A 17,298-nucleotide genomic window follows, 5' to 3' on the forward strand; every position below is an offset into this window, starting at 1 on the left:
CACTTAAAGGACATTTTTTTTTAAGGGCCTTTTTTTTATTTTATTTTTTTGTGACTAACTATGGGGGTGGGGGAAGGCTGCGCCCGTGCACCCCCTATTAACGGGCTGCTACTGTATCCCAGTAGGGGGTATGGTGCCCCATCACTGGTGTCAGTTGGTGGAATAATGCCCCAAGGGTCAGATAAAGGCAAGCGAAGGGTCACATCTGGCCCCAGGGCCACAAATTGGAGACCACAGACACAGAGGCTGGTTTCCTCCCTTGTGATAGAAATAAAGTATTAAAAAAAAAATAAAAGCACCTCCATCAGCCCTGTACAGACTTCATTGTATAGTTTTTTTTTGCTGGTGTCTCAGGCTTTTTTTCTACCCAATGAAATGCTAATCACTACTACAAAAAAAAAAAAAAAAAAAAAAACACTCCCATTGAAATTTATTGGAGCCAAAACCATTTGAAGCTCATAGCGTAAAAGACTCGAGTACTTTTTTTTGAGCTACAAACTTGAAGTGACACTACCCTCAGGTGTGCATAGGTACAACTGAGAACGCTGGGATTTTGGAGTTTCAAGTTTGTACTACAAAATGCTTAGGTGTGAATGCACATCCAAAATAATCATTTAAAAAAGTAGACGTCTCATGAAATCTGCTGATCCCTTTGCTATTCCACACTGTGCATAAATTATGTTACAAAATACATTATAAAATATCAATTTTAAAGACCAGGTATTTTTTTTTTTGTTCCTTCCTAAATTTTGAACAAACATTTTTAATATTGCTGAAAATCACTAGGTTCAACTAGAACTATAGTTATTTTTTCCTAGATGAAATCTACATGTCTGAAATACTGCACCTGTTCCAAAGGACGCTGGAGTTGAGCTGCAGGACCTGGCGGTTGGCGTAGAACCGTGACAAGTCGCTGAGAGCCGGGGAGCTCATGAACCGCGGCCTGGGACGCCGGAATGAGCCCATCTTGTTGAGCTGCACCGCAAAGTACGGCAGAAGGGTTTGACTCCCGGTCATGCGGGCAACAGGGTGAAGAAAAACAGGCGTAGCTGATCCTGCCGAGGGTGGCCTGATAAAGCAGCAGCGGGAAGGACGCTTCCAAAACAGCTGTGGGTATAACGAGCATTATTAGTATATCATTATTACAAAAAATGTTTTATAGGAATAAAAGTTATATAAAAAAAATATATATAATATATATATATATATATATATATATATATATATATATATATATATATATATATATATATATATATATATACACACACACACACACACACACACACACATATAGGAACTCACAAAAGTTAGTACACCCCTCACAAATATTTTATTATATCTTTTCATGTGACACTGAAGAAATGACACTTTGCTACAATGTAAAGTAGTGAGTGTACAGCTTGTATAACAGTGTACATTTGCTGTCCCCTCAAAATAACTCAACACACAGCTATTAATGTCTAAACTGCTGACAACAAGAGTACACTCCCCAAGGTGTGTACTCCAGGTATAGGTGACACTGAGTTATTTAATGGGATAATAAAATAAAAATGAATTAAAAAAAACATTACAGCATTCAATACTTCCCCTTACCCACAATACACAATGTTATCAGTTTACTGGCAAACAACAGAGCTGTGTCACGCCTGTTCATACCACAAATATTGTAATCCTCGTTCAGAGGAATCTCTCCATGGAGGAACTAGTTAGAGGACACAGACTAACTTCTTATTTTCTGTGAACAAAGCTTGAAAGGGAAACGAGAATCATTTTGTTATCCCATATTCTTTGTTTTTTTGCGTTTTATGGTTCACATTAAAATTTATCTGCAAATAAACACTTCTATAAAGTGCACCCATGACCTGCAATTCACAGAACATCATTATGGGCTGTCCAAACAGAGAACAAAGCAGCAACAGTTCTGCTTTCAGACTGTCTGTCTCTAAATGAAGCTCTTTACAGAGCAGGCAGAAAATGAGAAATGATGATGGATGGGTCTGCCTCACTGCTTTAAAACATTTAGCTTTGTCTGGCAACTGTGCTTTAGCTACTGAGCTTTGTAACCAAGTCTTTTTTTTTTTTTTTTTTAAGCAAAATCGTTGAGACGAGCTGTGTAAACTAAAAAAAAAAAAAATCAGGTTTTGGTTTTAGATATATTTTTATGAGCCACTCATGTTTGTATTCCGTCTATGGAGCATAGCGGGGAAAAAGCACTGCAGATACCTTTCTGCCATTTTACTAGGAGATAAACTATAGTGATCACACATTAAAAAAAAGCCTGATCCTGTTTCACAATGATCCCTGGGCAATAGTGTCTGTGGATGCCCCATAAGACATTGGGGCCAGAATGGAAGATTGTCATCTAAGGTCTATGTTAAAATCGTTGTTGGTGGGAGTGCTGGACCCAGAAGTAAATATAATTTTGAGCGATCTCTGGTCTTAGGAGGCAGCTCTCTAACATACAGGTTATCCCTATAGGATCCCCAAAGCTGTAAGAAGAAAGAGAAGAAATAGAAGAAGATGAGAGCTCCATAACAGTTAGATTTAATAAATTTGATGAAAGATCAGTAGGTAAAGCCCAAAATATTTCAGGAGCTCACACTCCCCCTTTATCAGGGCTTGTGCTGTGAGTGATAGGAGGAATATTGGCCAATCAGAATAGCAGGTGAAGAATTAAAATTATAACAGCACCGGTACCAGATTTACCCTCACTATAATTGAGTCCACACAGTGTTTTTTGAAGGCCAAAAAAAAATGGGGGACTGGGAACTTAGGAGCCAATGACAACCCTTCATGGTAGGAACACATTTCTGTGGGCTAAAGAACGTGCACCATGGTGTTGCATTAAATTGGTGGTCATAGTAAAAGGTAAGAGTTCCAATGGACATTGTTTATTCTATTGTGCTGCTAGAGGCTGCACCCTCCTCTCCTCTCTCCTGGTGTCAGAAGCAGGCTCCCCAGGGTGAAAAACTTCACATCCAGCACACTAGTCCATCCAAAAAAAGGGGAAATAGCTGCTTACCATAAAACCCATGGTTCGGTTTATTAAAACAAACCGAAGAAACGATTCTGTGATTAGGCTCTTTATGAGTGAAACGTGTTAGGGTTGCTTGCTCCAGGTGGACTTGATTGTGCATTGGTTTGTTTCAATAAACCCAACATTTGCTTTTATGGTGAGCAGCTATTTCCCCCCTTTTTTCAGTAGACTAGTGTGCTGGATGCTTTATTGTAACATACCTTTCATATCTTCCAGAATCAAATTCCTTTTCAGCTCTCAGCATGCGGTCTCATGACAAGCCAAAGGTGTATAGGAAGTTGGTGCTGGACGACTTCCCTCTCCCAGACAATGTAGCTCAATAACATCCAGCACAGGGTTTCTCAAACTGTGTTCCATGGAATGCTAGGGTTCCTCCAGAGGTTGCTAGGGGTTCCTTGATCAATGAGCAATTTCTGCCTCTCAGATAGGTTCCCAATGACACCAATGACCTTTTTAACTATCTGTAAGGAGTGTGGTTCTTTCCAATGACAAGTGTAAAGAGCATTCTTCCCACTGACCATCAAACTAATGTATCGTGAGTTATAGTAATTTTTAGCAGCAGTTCCATGATACCAGAAAGTTACAGTACTTCAAGGGTTGCTGTGTGTTGAAAAGGTTGAGAAAGGCTGGTCTAGCTTGTGTCACTGACTGCAGTTGTCTGAAGTGTGAAACATCTCCACTAAGGGCCACCAGCCCAACATATCTTCGTACTGGCCCATTGGAACAATGTCCCCTTGGCCTCCAGCCAAGTCCTCTCCTGTGCCAAAAAAGTTGTGTGCCTACAGGCTTGGCCCTGGGTCTATAGGCACCTTTAGGACTGCAGGAGCTTGGTTGAGATATCTGCAGTACATAGAAAACAATATTCCCTTAACTTTTGCAATGTGGCGATTTGCTTTGTTTTATATATGTGCATCCTTATTTTCGGTTATAGCTGAATCACCGAAACTAACAGTTTTTAAAGATGTAATGAGAGATATGCGTGCCAAGACTATTTGTAGAGTTTGCGAAACTTATCAAGATGAAATTGAAGCTTGCAAACTGCTCCCTCTCCATATTGTAACAAGTGGTATTTCTCATCTGTGCTGCTAGATAAGACATACCTTCAGAAGTCACCAGAATAGCAATAAAAAAAAAAACTGTATAGATGGACATCATTACTGTATTGCAAAGAATTTGGAGTTATTGATTAGCTTTTATACATGTCAATTATTAACTGGTACAGACCTGCAATCTGGAAGTTTTCAGTTTATAACAATAGAAAGGGATTTAAGAGGTGGGAGGTTAGAAAAGAGATAGTCACATGGAAGGGACGGCCACTGCTGTACAGTATTATGGGATTTGCAACATGTTGTGTAATGTGCTGTAAATTTTCTGCTAGGCAAAAGGTAAACGCCAATGAAATGACAATTTTGTATTGAAATTATTCAGAAAATATTGTGCTTTAACAATATTTTTTATGAGCACAATTGCGCTAGACCAGTCATCTCCAAACTGCGGCCCATGGGCCAGATGTGGCCCTTTTTTAGCTTTCATCTGGCTCTGGGAGCCCTATTTCTCACACTCAATAATGAGGAGGCACTATTCCTCTAACCGACACCAACGATGGGGCACAATGCCTCCAAAAAACACCAACGATGGGGCGCTATTCCTCCAACCAACAATGGGGCACTATTCCTCCAACCAACAATAGGGCGCTATTCCTCCAACCAACAATGGGGCGCTATTCCTCCAACCAACAATGGGGCGCTATCCCTCCAACCAACAATGGGGCGCTATTCCTCCAACCAACAATGGGGCGCTATTCCTCCAACCAACAATGGGGCGCTATTCCTCCAACCAACAACGATGGGGCACGATTCCTCAAATCAGCCCCAATGATGGGGCACTATTCCTCCAACAAACAATAACGATGGGGCACTGTTCCCCCTACTGGCTACAGGTGCTATGGGTTTTTTTTTTTAAATCTCCCAGTGACCACCAAGCCTAAGGCAGTGTTTATTCCCAATGAGGTTGGGGCATTTTTTACTCCCACTGCCCTTGACCGACCTTTCTCAATGCTTTTACCCCAGAAGAACCATTAAAGCAAAGGGCGTGGTCGGGACAAGACGTGTCTCTTCTGAGCTCTGTCTATACTCCTGCCAAATACCCCGTTTGGAGCCCTTCAAACCGAATCTTACCCAGTAAGCTGCCTGGAACTAGGTGAGGGAGACTACAGAGCACACAAAAATGCCATCCTCGTTTGCAAAAAAACCCAAGGAGAGCCGTCCGCCGCCAAAGGATCAGAGGCAGCTCTGTTCCCAGCGTGGAGGAGACGCTGGCCCCACCCTCGCCATCTTGGCTTCTGTGTCGTCCTCACAACGCGCCAAACAGCAGAGCGTGAGGATGGAGCAGGAATCAGGCTCGGGCCATGCTCATGGTGCACCAGAGCTCTTACCAACATCTATACCTCCCGAGTTGGAGGTGGATACAGCGGCAATCACAGGCCCGATCCTGGAGGCGATCGCAGCCTCCAAAACAGAACTCATGGGGCGCATTGACTACTTCGCCTCTGAATGCAATCTGATCAGACACGACCTGGACAAGATCAGAGGCAGGCTTACAACGGCAGAAGACCGCATCTCTGAGGTGGAAGATGCCACACACTCCCAGCTGCCTGAACTCAAGGACATGGTAAGATAACTCCAACACCACCCTGATAACGCTGAGGACAGACAAAGGAGAAATAATGTGAGGGTGGTGGGTCTGCAGGGTGAGGGTGCAGAAGGAGCCAAACCGGTCCTCTTTGCTGAACAGTTCTTTAAAATCCTGCTTTCCCTAGAGGATCTTCCACTCACATATGTGGTGGAGAGGGCACACCGGGTTCCCACAGGTGCTAGACCCCCCTGGTTCCCCACCCAGGCCCTTCCTGGTCAGGTTTCTAAACTACAGAGACCGCTATATGCTCCTGGCTGAAGCAAGAAAGCACCAGGATTTAAAGTTTGAAAATACTTGCATCACACGCTTTCCAGATTTTTCTGCGGAGACACCACTCCTTCACATATGTACGCAGGCGAATCCGAGAAAAAGAAATAAAGTACAGCATGTTGCATCCCAGCTGTCTACGGGTTCAATACAAGGGCTCGGTCAAGTTCTTTGACACTCCGCAAGATGCTTCTGATTGGCTAGATGGCAACCCCTAACGTCTCATGAGAGTCTAATCCTTTCTGGTTATGGCCTGTTCTATTTCTGGTTTTCTCTTCTTCCCTTGTTTTTTCTTCCTGCCACACGTGAAGAGCTCTTAAATATCATACATACAACCCCACCATATGCGGTGCTGGCTAGCACCAGAAGTTGCTGTTGAGGGATCTTTTCCTAAAGATGGCTCTAACCTGCGGTTTGAAGGAGGCTCCACTCCTATATTTGGTGGGCACGGAGTTCTGCATGAAGAGACAGAATTTTTTCATCTAAAAATGCTGAACTATCGACACCAATGGTTGGACCTCTTTTGTTCTCTCGGTACAAGCTGCATACCGGACTGTTTTTGTTTTTTATTTTTTGGTTGTAAGTTCCTGGTATAACAGCGCGGGGTTACCATCTAGCATGTTCCTTGATTGTCTTTTTAGATATGTTGCACCAATTACTGCTCTAACTCTGAAAGTGTATCCCAGGGGCTGGAAAGCTACTGGTTCATTTGTACTGCCTACTCATCTGTTTTTTACCGATGGATAGCAGACTCAGGATTAGGGATGAGCTTCGTGTTCGAGTCGAACCCATGTTCGACTTGAACATCGGCTGTTCGATCGTTCGCCGAATTGCGAACGATATGGGCCGTTCGCGCCAAATTCGTGTGGCGCGTCACGGCCCATAATTCACTGCGGCATCGCAGTGCATTGCTTGCTGATGATTGGCCAAGCATGCACTATGACCCGCATGCTTGGCCAATCACAGCGCCGCCTTAACAGAGAGCCATAATTGGCCAAAGCCAAGGAGGCTTTGGCCAATTATGGCTCAGGGGATTTAGTACACGCCCCACACTATATAAGGCCGCCTGCACGGCGGCCCTGTGCAGTGTATTCCGGTGTGCTTAGAGAGAGAGAGAGAGAGACAGTGTCATTTCATTTGAGTTAGCTAGATTAGGCAGGACAGTCAGTCAGTTAGCTGCACTTAAAGTGTATTGTGTATATATATGCATCCCAGGTGTTGCATATATATACACTGTATTCGGTTTAGCTAGATCCGTTCCTGTTATCTTCTAGACTATTTACATTTAGTGCAGTGCGTCCTGCTCACAGTGTTCAGCTAGATCCGTTCCTGTTATCTTCTTACTGACAGGCAGGCTTGTCTTGTTACAGTATTTTAAAGAAAATTACTGGTGTTCTTTTGATCCTATTAGTACCACAGTCAGGCAGCTAGACTATTTACATTTAGTGCAGTGCGTCCTGCTCACAGTGTTCAGCTAGATCCGTTCCTGTTATCTTCTTACTGACAGGCAGGCTTGTCTTGTTACAGTATTTTAAAGAAAATTACTGGTGTTCTTTTGATCCATTTAGTACCACAGTCAGGCAGCTAGACTATTTACAGTTAGTGCAGTGCGTCCTGCCCACAGTGTTCTGCTAAACCTACAAGTAAGTGGGGTGCGTCCTGCTCACAGTGTTCAGCTAAACCTACAAGTTAGTGGGGTGCGTCCACCTCACAGTGTTCAGCTAAACCTACAAGCTAGTGGGGTGCGTCCTGCTCACAGTGTTCAGCTAGATCCGTTTCTGTTATCTTCTTACTAACAGGCAGGCTTGTCTTGTTACAGTAAATACAGCTACCTGAAGAAAATTGCTGGTGTTCTTTTGATCCTATTAGTACCACAGTCAGGCAGCTAGACTATTTACAGTTAGTGCAGTGCGTCCTGCTCACAGTGTTCTGCTAAACCTACAAGTTAGTGGGGTGCGTCCTGCTCACAGTGTTCAGCTAAACCTACAAGTTAGTGGGGTGCGTCCACCTCACAGTGTTCAGCTAAACCTACAAGCTAGTGGGGTGCGTCCTGCTCACAGTGTTCAGCTAAACCTACAAGTTAGTGGGGTGCGTCCACCTCACAGTGTTCAGCTAAAGCTACCTGTAGAAGGTTGGTGGTGTTCTCATACTACAGGCAGGCAGTTGATTTTGCTAGCTGCAGTATCAGTACATATATATATATATATATATATATATATATATATATATATATATATCCCAGTTTAGTGCAGCTACAGGCCTTTAGTATGTCTGGAAGGCCAAGAAGGAGAGGCAGACAGTCACAAGCCAATAAGAGAGGGCAAGCAGGCTCTGTGTCTAGTGCTGGTCGTGGAGACGGTGCATCCTCATCAGCACGTGGCCATGGGATACGCTTGGCCTTTTTTTCGGCAGCTGGCCATGTTGAGCCGCAACATGCGGAAGACTTGGTCGAGTGGATGACCAAGCCGTCCTCATCCTCCTCATCCTCTCTCACCCATGCCCAGGGTACTTTGTCTGGCAAAGCAGCGGCCTCTTCCCTCGGCTCAATGTCATCAGTGACTCCTTCCCTAGCCCCACCATGTCCTCCTGAGGAGTCCCTCGAACTGTTTGACCACAGTGTTGGGTACATGCTCCAGGAGGATGCCCAGCGTTTGGAAGGCTCTGATGATGATACTGAGCTTGATGAAGGCAGTAACATGAGCACGGACAGAGGGGGTGCCCAAGAAGGACAGCAATCTGGCAGTCATGCTCCCCCTGCTGCAGCATACTGCCAGGTTTGCTCCAGTGATGAGGAGGGAGGGGATGATGAGGTCACTGACTCAACGTGGGTGCCTGATAGGAGAGAGGAGGAGGAGGCGGCACATCACCAACGAGGCAGGATGCCCTCCAGGGGCCAGCACATTGACTGCATCACACCCCAAAGCTCCACATGTGCAGGGCGCTGCAGTCTCTGCACGTTATTCAAAAAGTTCTTTGGTGTGGGCCTTTTTTGAGACGAGTGCATCAGATCGCACCGCTGCTATTTGCAACATATGTCTCAAGCGTATCTCGCGTGGCCAAAACATCTCCCGCTTGGTTACCACATGCTTGACCAGACATATGTTGACCTGCCATGCAGTTCATTGGCAAGCGTATCTAAAAGACCCACACCAAAGAACAAAGAGGACCTCTGCTTGCTCCTCATCAGCTGAGATTTCCAACCCCACTAGACCTTCAGTCCTCTCTGAGACCTGCACTGAGAGGAATGAAGGTGTAGAATTAGGTGTGTCACAGCCACGTACTTGTGGGCAATCTGATTTTGGTACACCGACGTCAGATTGTACCAGGCAAATTTCCCTGCCCCAGCTGCTGCACCTCCGAAAGAAGTTTGCTCCCAGCCATCCACATGCCCAACGGTTGAATGCTAGCTTGGCAAAATTGCTAGCACTTCAACTGCTGCCTTTTCAGTTGGTAGACTCTGCCCCCTTCCGTGAGTTTGTGGAATGTGCGGTTCCTCAGTGGCAGGTACCCAAACGCCACTTTTTCTCACGGAAGGCGATTCCGGCTCTCTACCAGCATGTGGAAGGCAATGTCCATGCCTCGCTGGACAGGGCGGTCAGCGGTAAGGTGCATATTACCGCTGACTCATGGTCCAGCAGGCATGGACAGGGACGTTACCTAAGTTTCACGGCGCATTGGGTGACTCTGCTGGCAGCTGGGAAGGATGCAGGACAAGGTGCAGTAGTGTTGGAGGTTGTTCCGCCACCACGCCTCCAAAATGCTAATGATTGTGACACACCTCTCTCCTCCACCCCCTCCTCTTCTTCTTCCTCCATGGCCTCTTCCTCGGAACCAGCGGTGCTCCGTAGTCGTTCAAGGGGCTACGCAAGTACGCAGGCCAAAAGATGCCATGTGGTGCTTGAGCTGGTGTGCTTGGGGGACAGGAGCCAAACTGGGGCAGAGGTTTTGTCAGCTCTGCAGGGGCAGGTTTAGAGGTGGTTGACGCCACGCCAACTTAAGGCAGGAATGGTGGTTTGCGACAATGGCACCAACCTCCTCTCTGCCCTCCGACAGGGACAAATGACCCATGTGCCCTGTTTGGCTCACGTCCTTAACTTGGTGGTGCAGCGGTTCTTGGGCAGGTACCCGGGCTTACAGGATGTCCTGAGGCAGGCCAGGAAAGTCTGTGTGCATTTCCGCCGGTCATATAATGCCAGTGCTCGGCTGACGGACCTCCAAAAGGAGTTTAACCTGCCCAAGAACCGCCTAATCTGTGACATGCCCACCAGGTGGAACTCAACGTTGGCCATGCTGCAGCGGCTGCACACGCAGCAGAGGGCCATCAATGAGTACCTGTGCGACTATGGCACCAGGACAGGGTCAGGGGAGCTTGGTTTTTTTTCCCCACGCCAGTGGGCCATGATCAGGGATGCATGCACTGTCCTGTCACCATTTGAGGAGGCCACGAGGATGGTGAGCAGTGACAGTGCATGCATCAGTGACACTGTCCCCCTTGTCCACCTGTTGGAGCACACGCTGCGTGGAATAATGGACAGGGCACTAGAGGCAGAACAGAGGCAGGAAGAGGAGGACTTCCTTAGCTCTCAAGGCCCCCTTTATCCAGACAGTGTTCCTGCGTGCCCGCCGATCACACAGGAAGAGGACGAGGAGGAAGAGGAGGAGGAGGAGGAGGAAGATTGTGTCAGTATGGAGGTGGAGCCTGGCACTCAGCATCAGCAGCAGTCTTTAAGGGATCAGTCCCAAGAAACACATGGACTTGTACGTGGCTGGGAGGAGGTGGCTGCGGACCATGTCGTCCTTAGTGACCCAGAGGACTCCGGACCGAATGCCTCAGCAAACCTACGCTGCATGGCCTCCCTGATCCTGCAAAGCCTGCGTAAGGATCCTCGTATTCGTGGTATCAAGGAGAAGGACCAATACTGGCTGGCAACCCTCCTTGATCCACGTTACAAGGGTAAGGTTGCGGACCTTATCTTGCCATCGCAGAGGGAGCAGAGGATGAAACATCTTCGGGAGGCCTTGCAGAAAGGTCTGTGCAACGCGTTCCCAGAGACTGGGAGGTTACAAACTCCTGTTTCTGGACAACGTGTTGCTGAGGCTTCGGTCAGTCAAAGAAGGAGCGGTGGAGAAGGTGGCCGTCTGACCGATGCGTTTAGACAATTTTTTGGTCCGCAGCCCCAAGGTATGATCGGTTCCAGCAACCATCGCCAGCGTCTGTTTTACATGGTGCAGGAATACCTAGGGGCAAGATCAGACTTGGACACCTTTCCCACCGAAAATCCTCTGGGTTACTGGGTCTTGAGGATGGATCACTGGCCAGAGCTTGCACAGTATGCAATTGAGCTACTGGCCTGTCCTGCATCCAGCGTTCTTTTGGAACGCACATTCAGTTCTGCTGGAGGCGTGGTAACCGATCACAGGGTGCGTCTGTCCACTGACTCGGTCGATCGACTGACCTTCATAAAAATGAATGAGTCTTGGATCACCACCAGCTACCAAGCACCTGATGCTGATGTAACCGAATAATTTTTTTTGAAATCTCAGATCCCTTCAAAGACTGCCTATGCTGATGCTGAGTGACTATCCCTGAGTAATTATCCTCTTCCTCCTCAATCATCACGCTGATAGCTTGTAAGAACATTTTTGGTTCTGGGTGCCACCACCAGTGCCTAAGGCACAATTTTTCAGCCCCTGTTTAACAGGGGCGTGTAATTACGATTTTTGATGTAATACTTTGCAGCAGGGCTCGTTCCTGCATTCCAACTAGAGTGTCTGTGAGGGGTTGCAGTGTTGTGGCACCAGCACCAGTGCCTAAGGCCTAATTTTTCAGCTCCTGTTCAACAGGGGCATGTAATTATAATTCTTGATCTAATATTTCACAGCAGAGCCCTGTGAGGGCTTACAGTGTTGTGGCCACAGCAACACCTAAGGCCCAAATTTCTGCTGAGTATATAGGGCAGGACCCTACTTTCAAACAACTAACTTACAAACGACTCCTACTTGCAAACGGAAGGAGACAACAGGAAGTGAGAATAAATCTACCCCTAGGAAGGGAAATTCTCTCCTGTAAGAGTTAATATGGGAAAAACATTTCTCCTTTCCACTGATGCTTTCCAATCCATTGGGACAAAAAAGTGAGGTGAAATCTTCTGAAGAGGAGGAAAGACAGCAAAACAAATGTCACAGGGGTGATAACCCTTCCCTATGTTTTCCAAAAAGCTTAAAAAAGATTTTTTGGCTGGAGCTAAACACGTTAAAAATGTACCCGTTCAAAATTACAAAGAGATTCTACTTAACAACAAACCTACAGCCTGTATACTGCTGTTCAGAGTATATAGGGCCTGGTGGCCCCACACCTTTCCTTATTTTAATTTGGGTGCGGGGTTCCCCTTAATATCCATACAAGACCCAAAGGGCCTGGTAATGGACTGGGGGGTACCCATGCCATTTGTCTCACTGATTTTCATCCATATTGCCAGGACCCGACATTACATTAAACCCGCAAGCAGTTTTAAATGAGATTTTTTCCTTTAAAAATGACATTTGGTGCAGGGACTGTTCTAAACACGGGAAACACGCGTCACTTTACAGGCATACTATAGACACCCCTCAGGTACGATATTTAAAGGAATATTTCACTTTTTTTTTTTTTTACTTTAAGCATCATTAAAATCACTGCTCCCGAAAAAACAGCCGTTTTTAAAAGTTTTTTTTGCATTGATACATGTCCCCTGGGGTAGGACCCGGGTCCCCAAACCCTTTTTAGGACAATACCATGCAAATTAGCCTTTAAAATGAGCACTTTTGATTTCGAACGTTCGAGTCCCATAGACGTCAATGGGGTTCTAACGTTTGTGCGAACTTTCGGTCCGTTCGCAGGTTCTGGTGCGAACCGAACCGGGGGGTGTTCGGCTCATCCCTACTCAGGATGGTGTCCTGGAATGTAAGGGGATTGAATAGTAAAATTTAAAAGAGCAGCTGTTTTTCAGTACCTTAAACAGGTAAAGCCACATGTCATCCTCCTGCAGAAGACCCACCTGGAGGGAAGTAAAATCCTATCCCTGCGCAAGACCTGGATTCAAAGGGCACTCCACTCTACGTATTCCACATACGCCAGCGGGACCTCCATTCTAATTTGCAAGGCAATTCCTTGCACTGTTCACCAGGTGTTCTGACCCGGGGGGGGGGTTGATATGTGGCTGTGGTACCGGACATACACTACCAAAAAATGTTGATTGTGAATATATACTTGCCCCCTCCTGTACAGTGCAAGTGCTTTATGACCTTATGGTAAAACTAGCTCCCTTTATTAACCTACCTACCATATTTATGGGGGATTTCCACGCCATTTTGGACCCTACACTAGAGTCATCCAATACTAATAGACTGGCCTCACCTGATCTATGTACTTGGATGCCTGTGACAGGCCTCACTGAGTTATGGCGCTGGAAGCATCCCAATGATAAATCCTATTCCCACCTATCTGCTACACATAGATCATCTGCCAGAATCGATTTAGCATTTGGCAACCCTTCACTGCTAATGTATGTTAATGATACTGAATACTTGGCTGGCACTCCCAGTCGGGGGGAGGCGGGGAGGTTGGAAGTTGTCACCAGACTGGTTACAAGAGAAACAAGTCGCCTTACAGGTACAGGGCTCCGTTGCAGCTTACTGGTTAACCAATGTTGATACGGCAGACCCGACCATGGTTTGGGGATGCATTTAAAGCTGTGACAAGAGGTGAATGTATTTCTGTGATTAAGGCGGCCAGGAGAGACCATAATGCACAGGGGGAACTTCTCCTAAATAAGGAAGGAGAGTGCGCAGGTACCCTCGCTGACTCTCTGACAGAGACCAACTATACATCTCTGATGGAGACTCGGCGACTTGTTTCTGTACACTTTTCGGAACTGGGCCGAACTGAAATTGGGAAAAGGGCAGAGTCGATATTTGCTCAGGGGGACAAGAATGGCAAACTCTTGGCCCTTTTAGCAGAGGATTAAACAACACAAGTTAGTATTCCTGTCATTAAAACCACTGGAGGGAATGTGGTTACTGACCCTTCTGCTATACTGGAAGATTTTGTGCGGTATTATACTACTCTATACTCCCCTATACCAGTGAGCTGGATGGGCTATTGATTGACCACTCTCTCCCCATATTGTCAGACTCGGATGTTACCCTTCTAGATGCTGATATCTCTGCCCTAGAAATTGAAGCGGCGATTTTAGCTTTTCCGCCACACAAGTCCCCGGGCCCGGATGGCTTCCCGGCAGACTTCTACCAACATTATATAGCACAAATAGCGCCAAGACTCAGTGTCCTGTTTGACCACTGCCTTAAAAATGGAGCCCTCCCGTGTTCAATAATGGAAGCATACATGGTTCTTCTGTTGAAACCGGGTAAGGACCCAAAAGAGTGTTCATCCTACCACCCCATAGCATTACTAAATGCAGATTTAACCACTTAAGGACCAGCCTCGTTTTGGATTTTAGGTGTTTACATGTTTAAAACAGGTTTTTTTTGCTAGAAAATTACTTAGAACCCCCAAACATTATATATGTTTTTTTTCCTAACACCCTAGAGAATAAAATGGCAGTCGTTGCAATACTCCGTATTTGCGCAGCGGTCTTATAAAGCGCACTTTTTTTGGAAAAAATTCACTTTTTTGAATAAAAAAATAAGACAACAGTAAAGTTAGCCCAATTTTTTTATATTGTGAAATATAATGTTACGCCAAGTAAATTGATACCCAACATGTCACGCTTCAAAATTTCGCCTGCTCGTGGAATGGCGTCAAACTTTTACCCTCAAAAATCTCCATAGGCGACCTTTAAAAAATTCTACAGGTTGCATGTTTTGCGTTACGGAGGAGGCTAGAATTATTGCTCTCGCTCTACCGGTCGCGGCGATACTTCACGTTTGGTTTGACCACCGTTTTCATATGTAGGCGCTACTCGCGTATGCGTTCGCTTCTGCGCGTGAGCTCGTCGGGAGGGGGGGGGGGGGATTAAAAAATTTTATTTTTATTATTTATTTTACATTATTTTATTTTTTTTACACGGTTTAAAAAAAAAAAAAAAAATTGTGTCACTTTTATTCCTATTACAAGGAATGTAAACATTCTTTGTAATAGAAAAAAGCATGACAGGACCTCTTTAATATGAGATCTGGGGTCAAAAAGACCTCAGATCTCATATTTACACTAAAATGCAATAAAAAAAAAAAGTCATTTAAAAAAATTACATTTAAAAAAAAAATGCCTTTAAGAGGCGTGGGCGGAAGTGATGTTTTGAGGTCACTTCCACCTAGCAGTGTCATGGAGACGAGTGGGCGCCATCTTAGCCTCACTCGTCTCCAGGCACAGGACGGAGACGGATGCGATCGCCTCCGCCGCTACCGACGGCTCCAGTAAACGGCGGAGGGCACCGGATCGCGGCGGGAAGGGGGGGGGGGCCCTCTCCCGCCACCAATAAAAGTGATCTCGCGGCGAAGGACCACTTTTATCAGAAAGCCGGCCGCTGCACGAAAACGGGGATACCGGGGTTATGGCAGCTAGCTGCTGCCATAACAACGGTATTCCCCTTCAAAGTTTGGACGTACATTGTCGTGCAGTGGTCCGGAAGTGGTTAAAAATACTAACCATAGTGTTGGCATCATGACTGGCCAAGGTCATTCTTTCACTGGTGGACATTGACCAGACAGGATTTATGCCCAGGAAAGCCATGGACACCAACCTCCGGAGATTGTTCACTCATTTACAATTAGATACGGCAGAAGCCCCAGAAAAAGTTATAGTGTCTATCGGCCCTTGGACGGCAATTCGATTGGGACTCTTAACTTCAGAGCCTTTTGTGGTTGGAAGGGGCACTAGACAGGGCTGCCCTGTTCCCCCCTTTCTCTTTACCCTAATGATGGAGCCTATAGCGAGAGTGTTACATCAGTCTCGGGAGGTGGGTGCCATCCGGTTGGGTTCCATACGAGAGAGCCTTGCGCTCTATGCAGATGACTTGCTTCTGTTCCTCAGAGATCCGGGAACATCTTTACAGGTGGCATTGCGCATACTCAATAAGTTTGCCTCTTTCTCAGGTCTTCGGGTGAATTGGAGCAAGTCATCAATACTACCTTTGGGTCCAGAGGCGCGAAGGGTGGATGAAGACAATCTCCCACTGCAATGGGTTTCCACCATCACTTACCTGGGGGTAAAAGTTAAGGCCAATATATGGGATTATATGCCACTAAACCTTCTACCATTAGTTCCCCGCCTGACACAAAAAATACAGACTTGGAAACGGCTTCCCCTGTCTCTGATAGGACGTATAAACCTGCTGAAAATTAAGTTCTTGTCAGTAATCTTGTATTTCCTAAGGCACTCTCCAGTATGGGTTCCCAAATAATTTTTCCACAAACTGAACAGCATTATAGGTTCCTTTCTGTGGTCTCCCAAATCACCCCACATAAACATAAAGGTACTCCAGGAAACATGGGGGCAAGGGGGGTTAGCACTATCTGATTGGCAGAAGTACTACCTGGCTGGTCAGATGGTTTTTGCAAGACGCTGGCTGTTGGTGGAGGATGGGGACTTGGCCACGGTTCTTGAGGCTGCTCATTTGGGCTCCTATGAGAGTTTAAGGCTAGCGCTCTATAGAGGCCTGAAATCTAACCTACCTTTAACAGAATCCACGAAAGCAACCATTAAAGCTTGGGAAATAGCCACGACTCTAATGTCCCCCAGCTATGTGGGAATCACTCCATCTGCCCCTTTATGGATGAATCCCAACTTGCCTCATTTCTATTCCCTGCCGGACCCCTTGGTTTGGGCTAGTAGGGGGGTTAAAGTACTAGGAGATATTACAAGGGAGGGAGAACTCATAACGTTTGACCAACTAAAAGCAGGACAATCTACCTAACACACACTTTTTTTGGTATTTACAACTGCGCCATGCATTTCAGACGCAATTCTCCACCCGGAAGGTGGAGATACTACCCTTGAGGATCTGTTGGCGGGTGAAGAATTGCCTAAACCCTTATCAGCTACATACAAATCCTTTTAAAAAAAAAAACTCCACCGGCGCTAACTAGATGTCGGAAAAAAACACTGGGAAGATATGTTGGACCAGCCATTTAAACACTTGGTATCCGCTAGGGACCGCCTTATACAAGTTAAGTATCTACATAGGATTTACTACATGCCGGCCAGGATGGCACGCATTTTATTCCTTTGCCACAGATGAATTCTGGAGGTGTTCTTCCTCACCTGCGAATGCAGAACATATTTTCTGGAGTTGCTCGCA

General features: G+C 46.0%; 1 protein-coding gene across 2 annotated transcripts in view; it reads right to left on the reverse strand.

Annotated features, from left to right (window-relative positions):
- Positions 1 to 17,298, reverse strand: part of PRR5L (proline rich 5 like) — a 115,316-nt gene that overhangs the window by 53,547 nt on the left and 44,471 nt on the right. For both annotated transcript variants that reach the window (XM_073604188.1, XM_073604189.1), the window contains exon 2: positions 848 to 1,107. In XM_073604188.1, the coding sequence (XP_073460289.1) occupies positions 848 to 1,017 (170 nt within the window). In that variant the 5' untranslated portion in view covers positions 1,018 to 1,107. The remainder of the gene's footprint in view (positions 1 to 847; positions 1,108 to 17,298) is intronic.

Source organism: Aquarana catesbeiana, linkage group LG11, assembly GCF_042186555.1.
Source record: "Aquarana catesbeiana isolate 2022-GZ linkage group LG11, ASM4218655v1, whole genome shotgun sequence".
NCBI classification, from domain to species: Eukaryota; Metazoa; Chordata; class Amphibia; order Anura; family Ranidae; genus Aquarana; species Aquarana catesbeiana.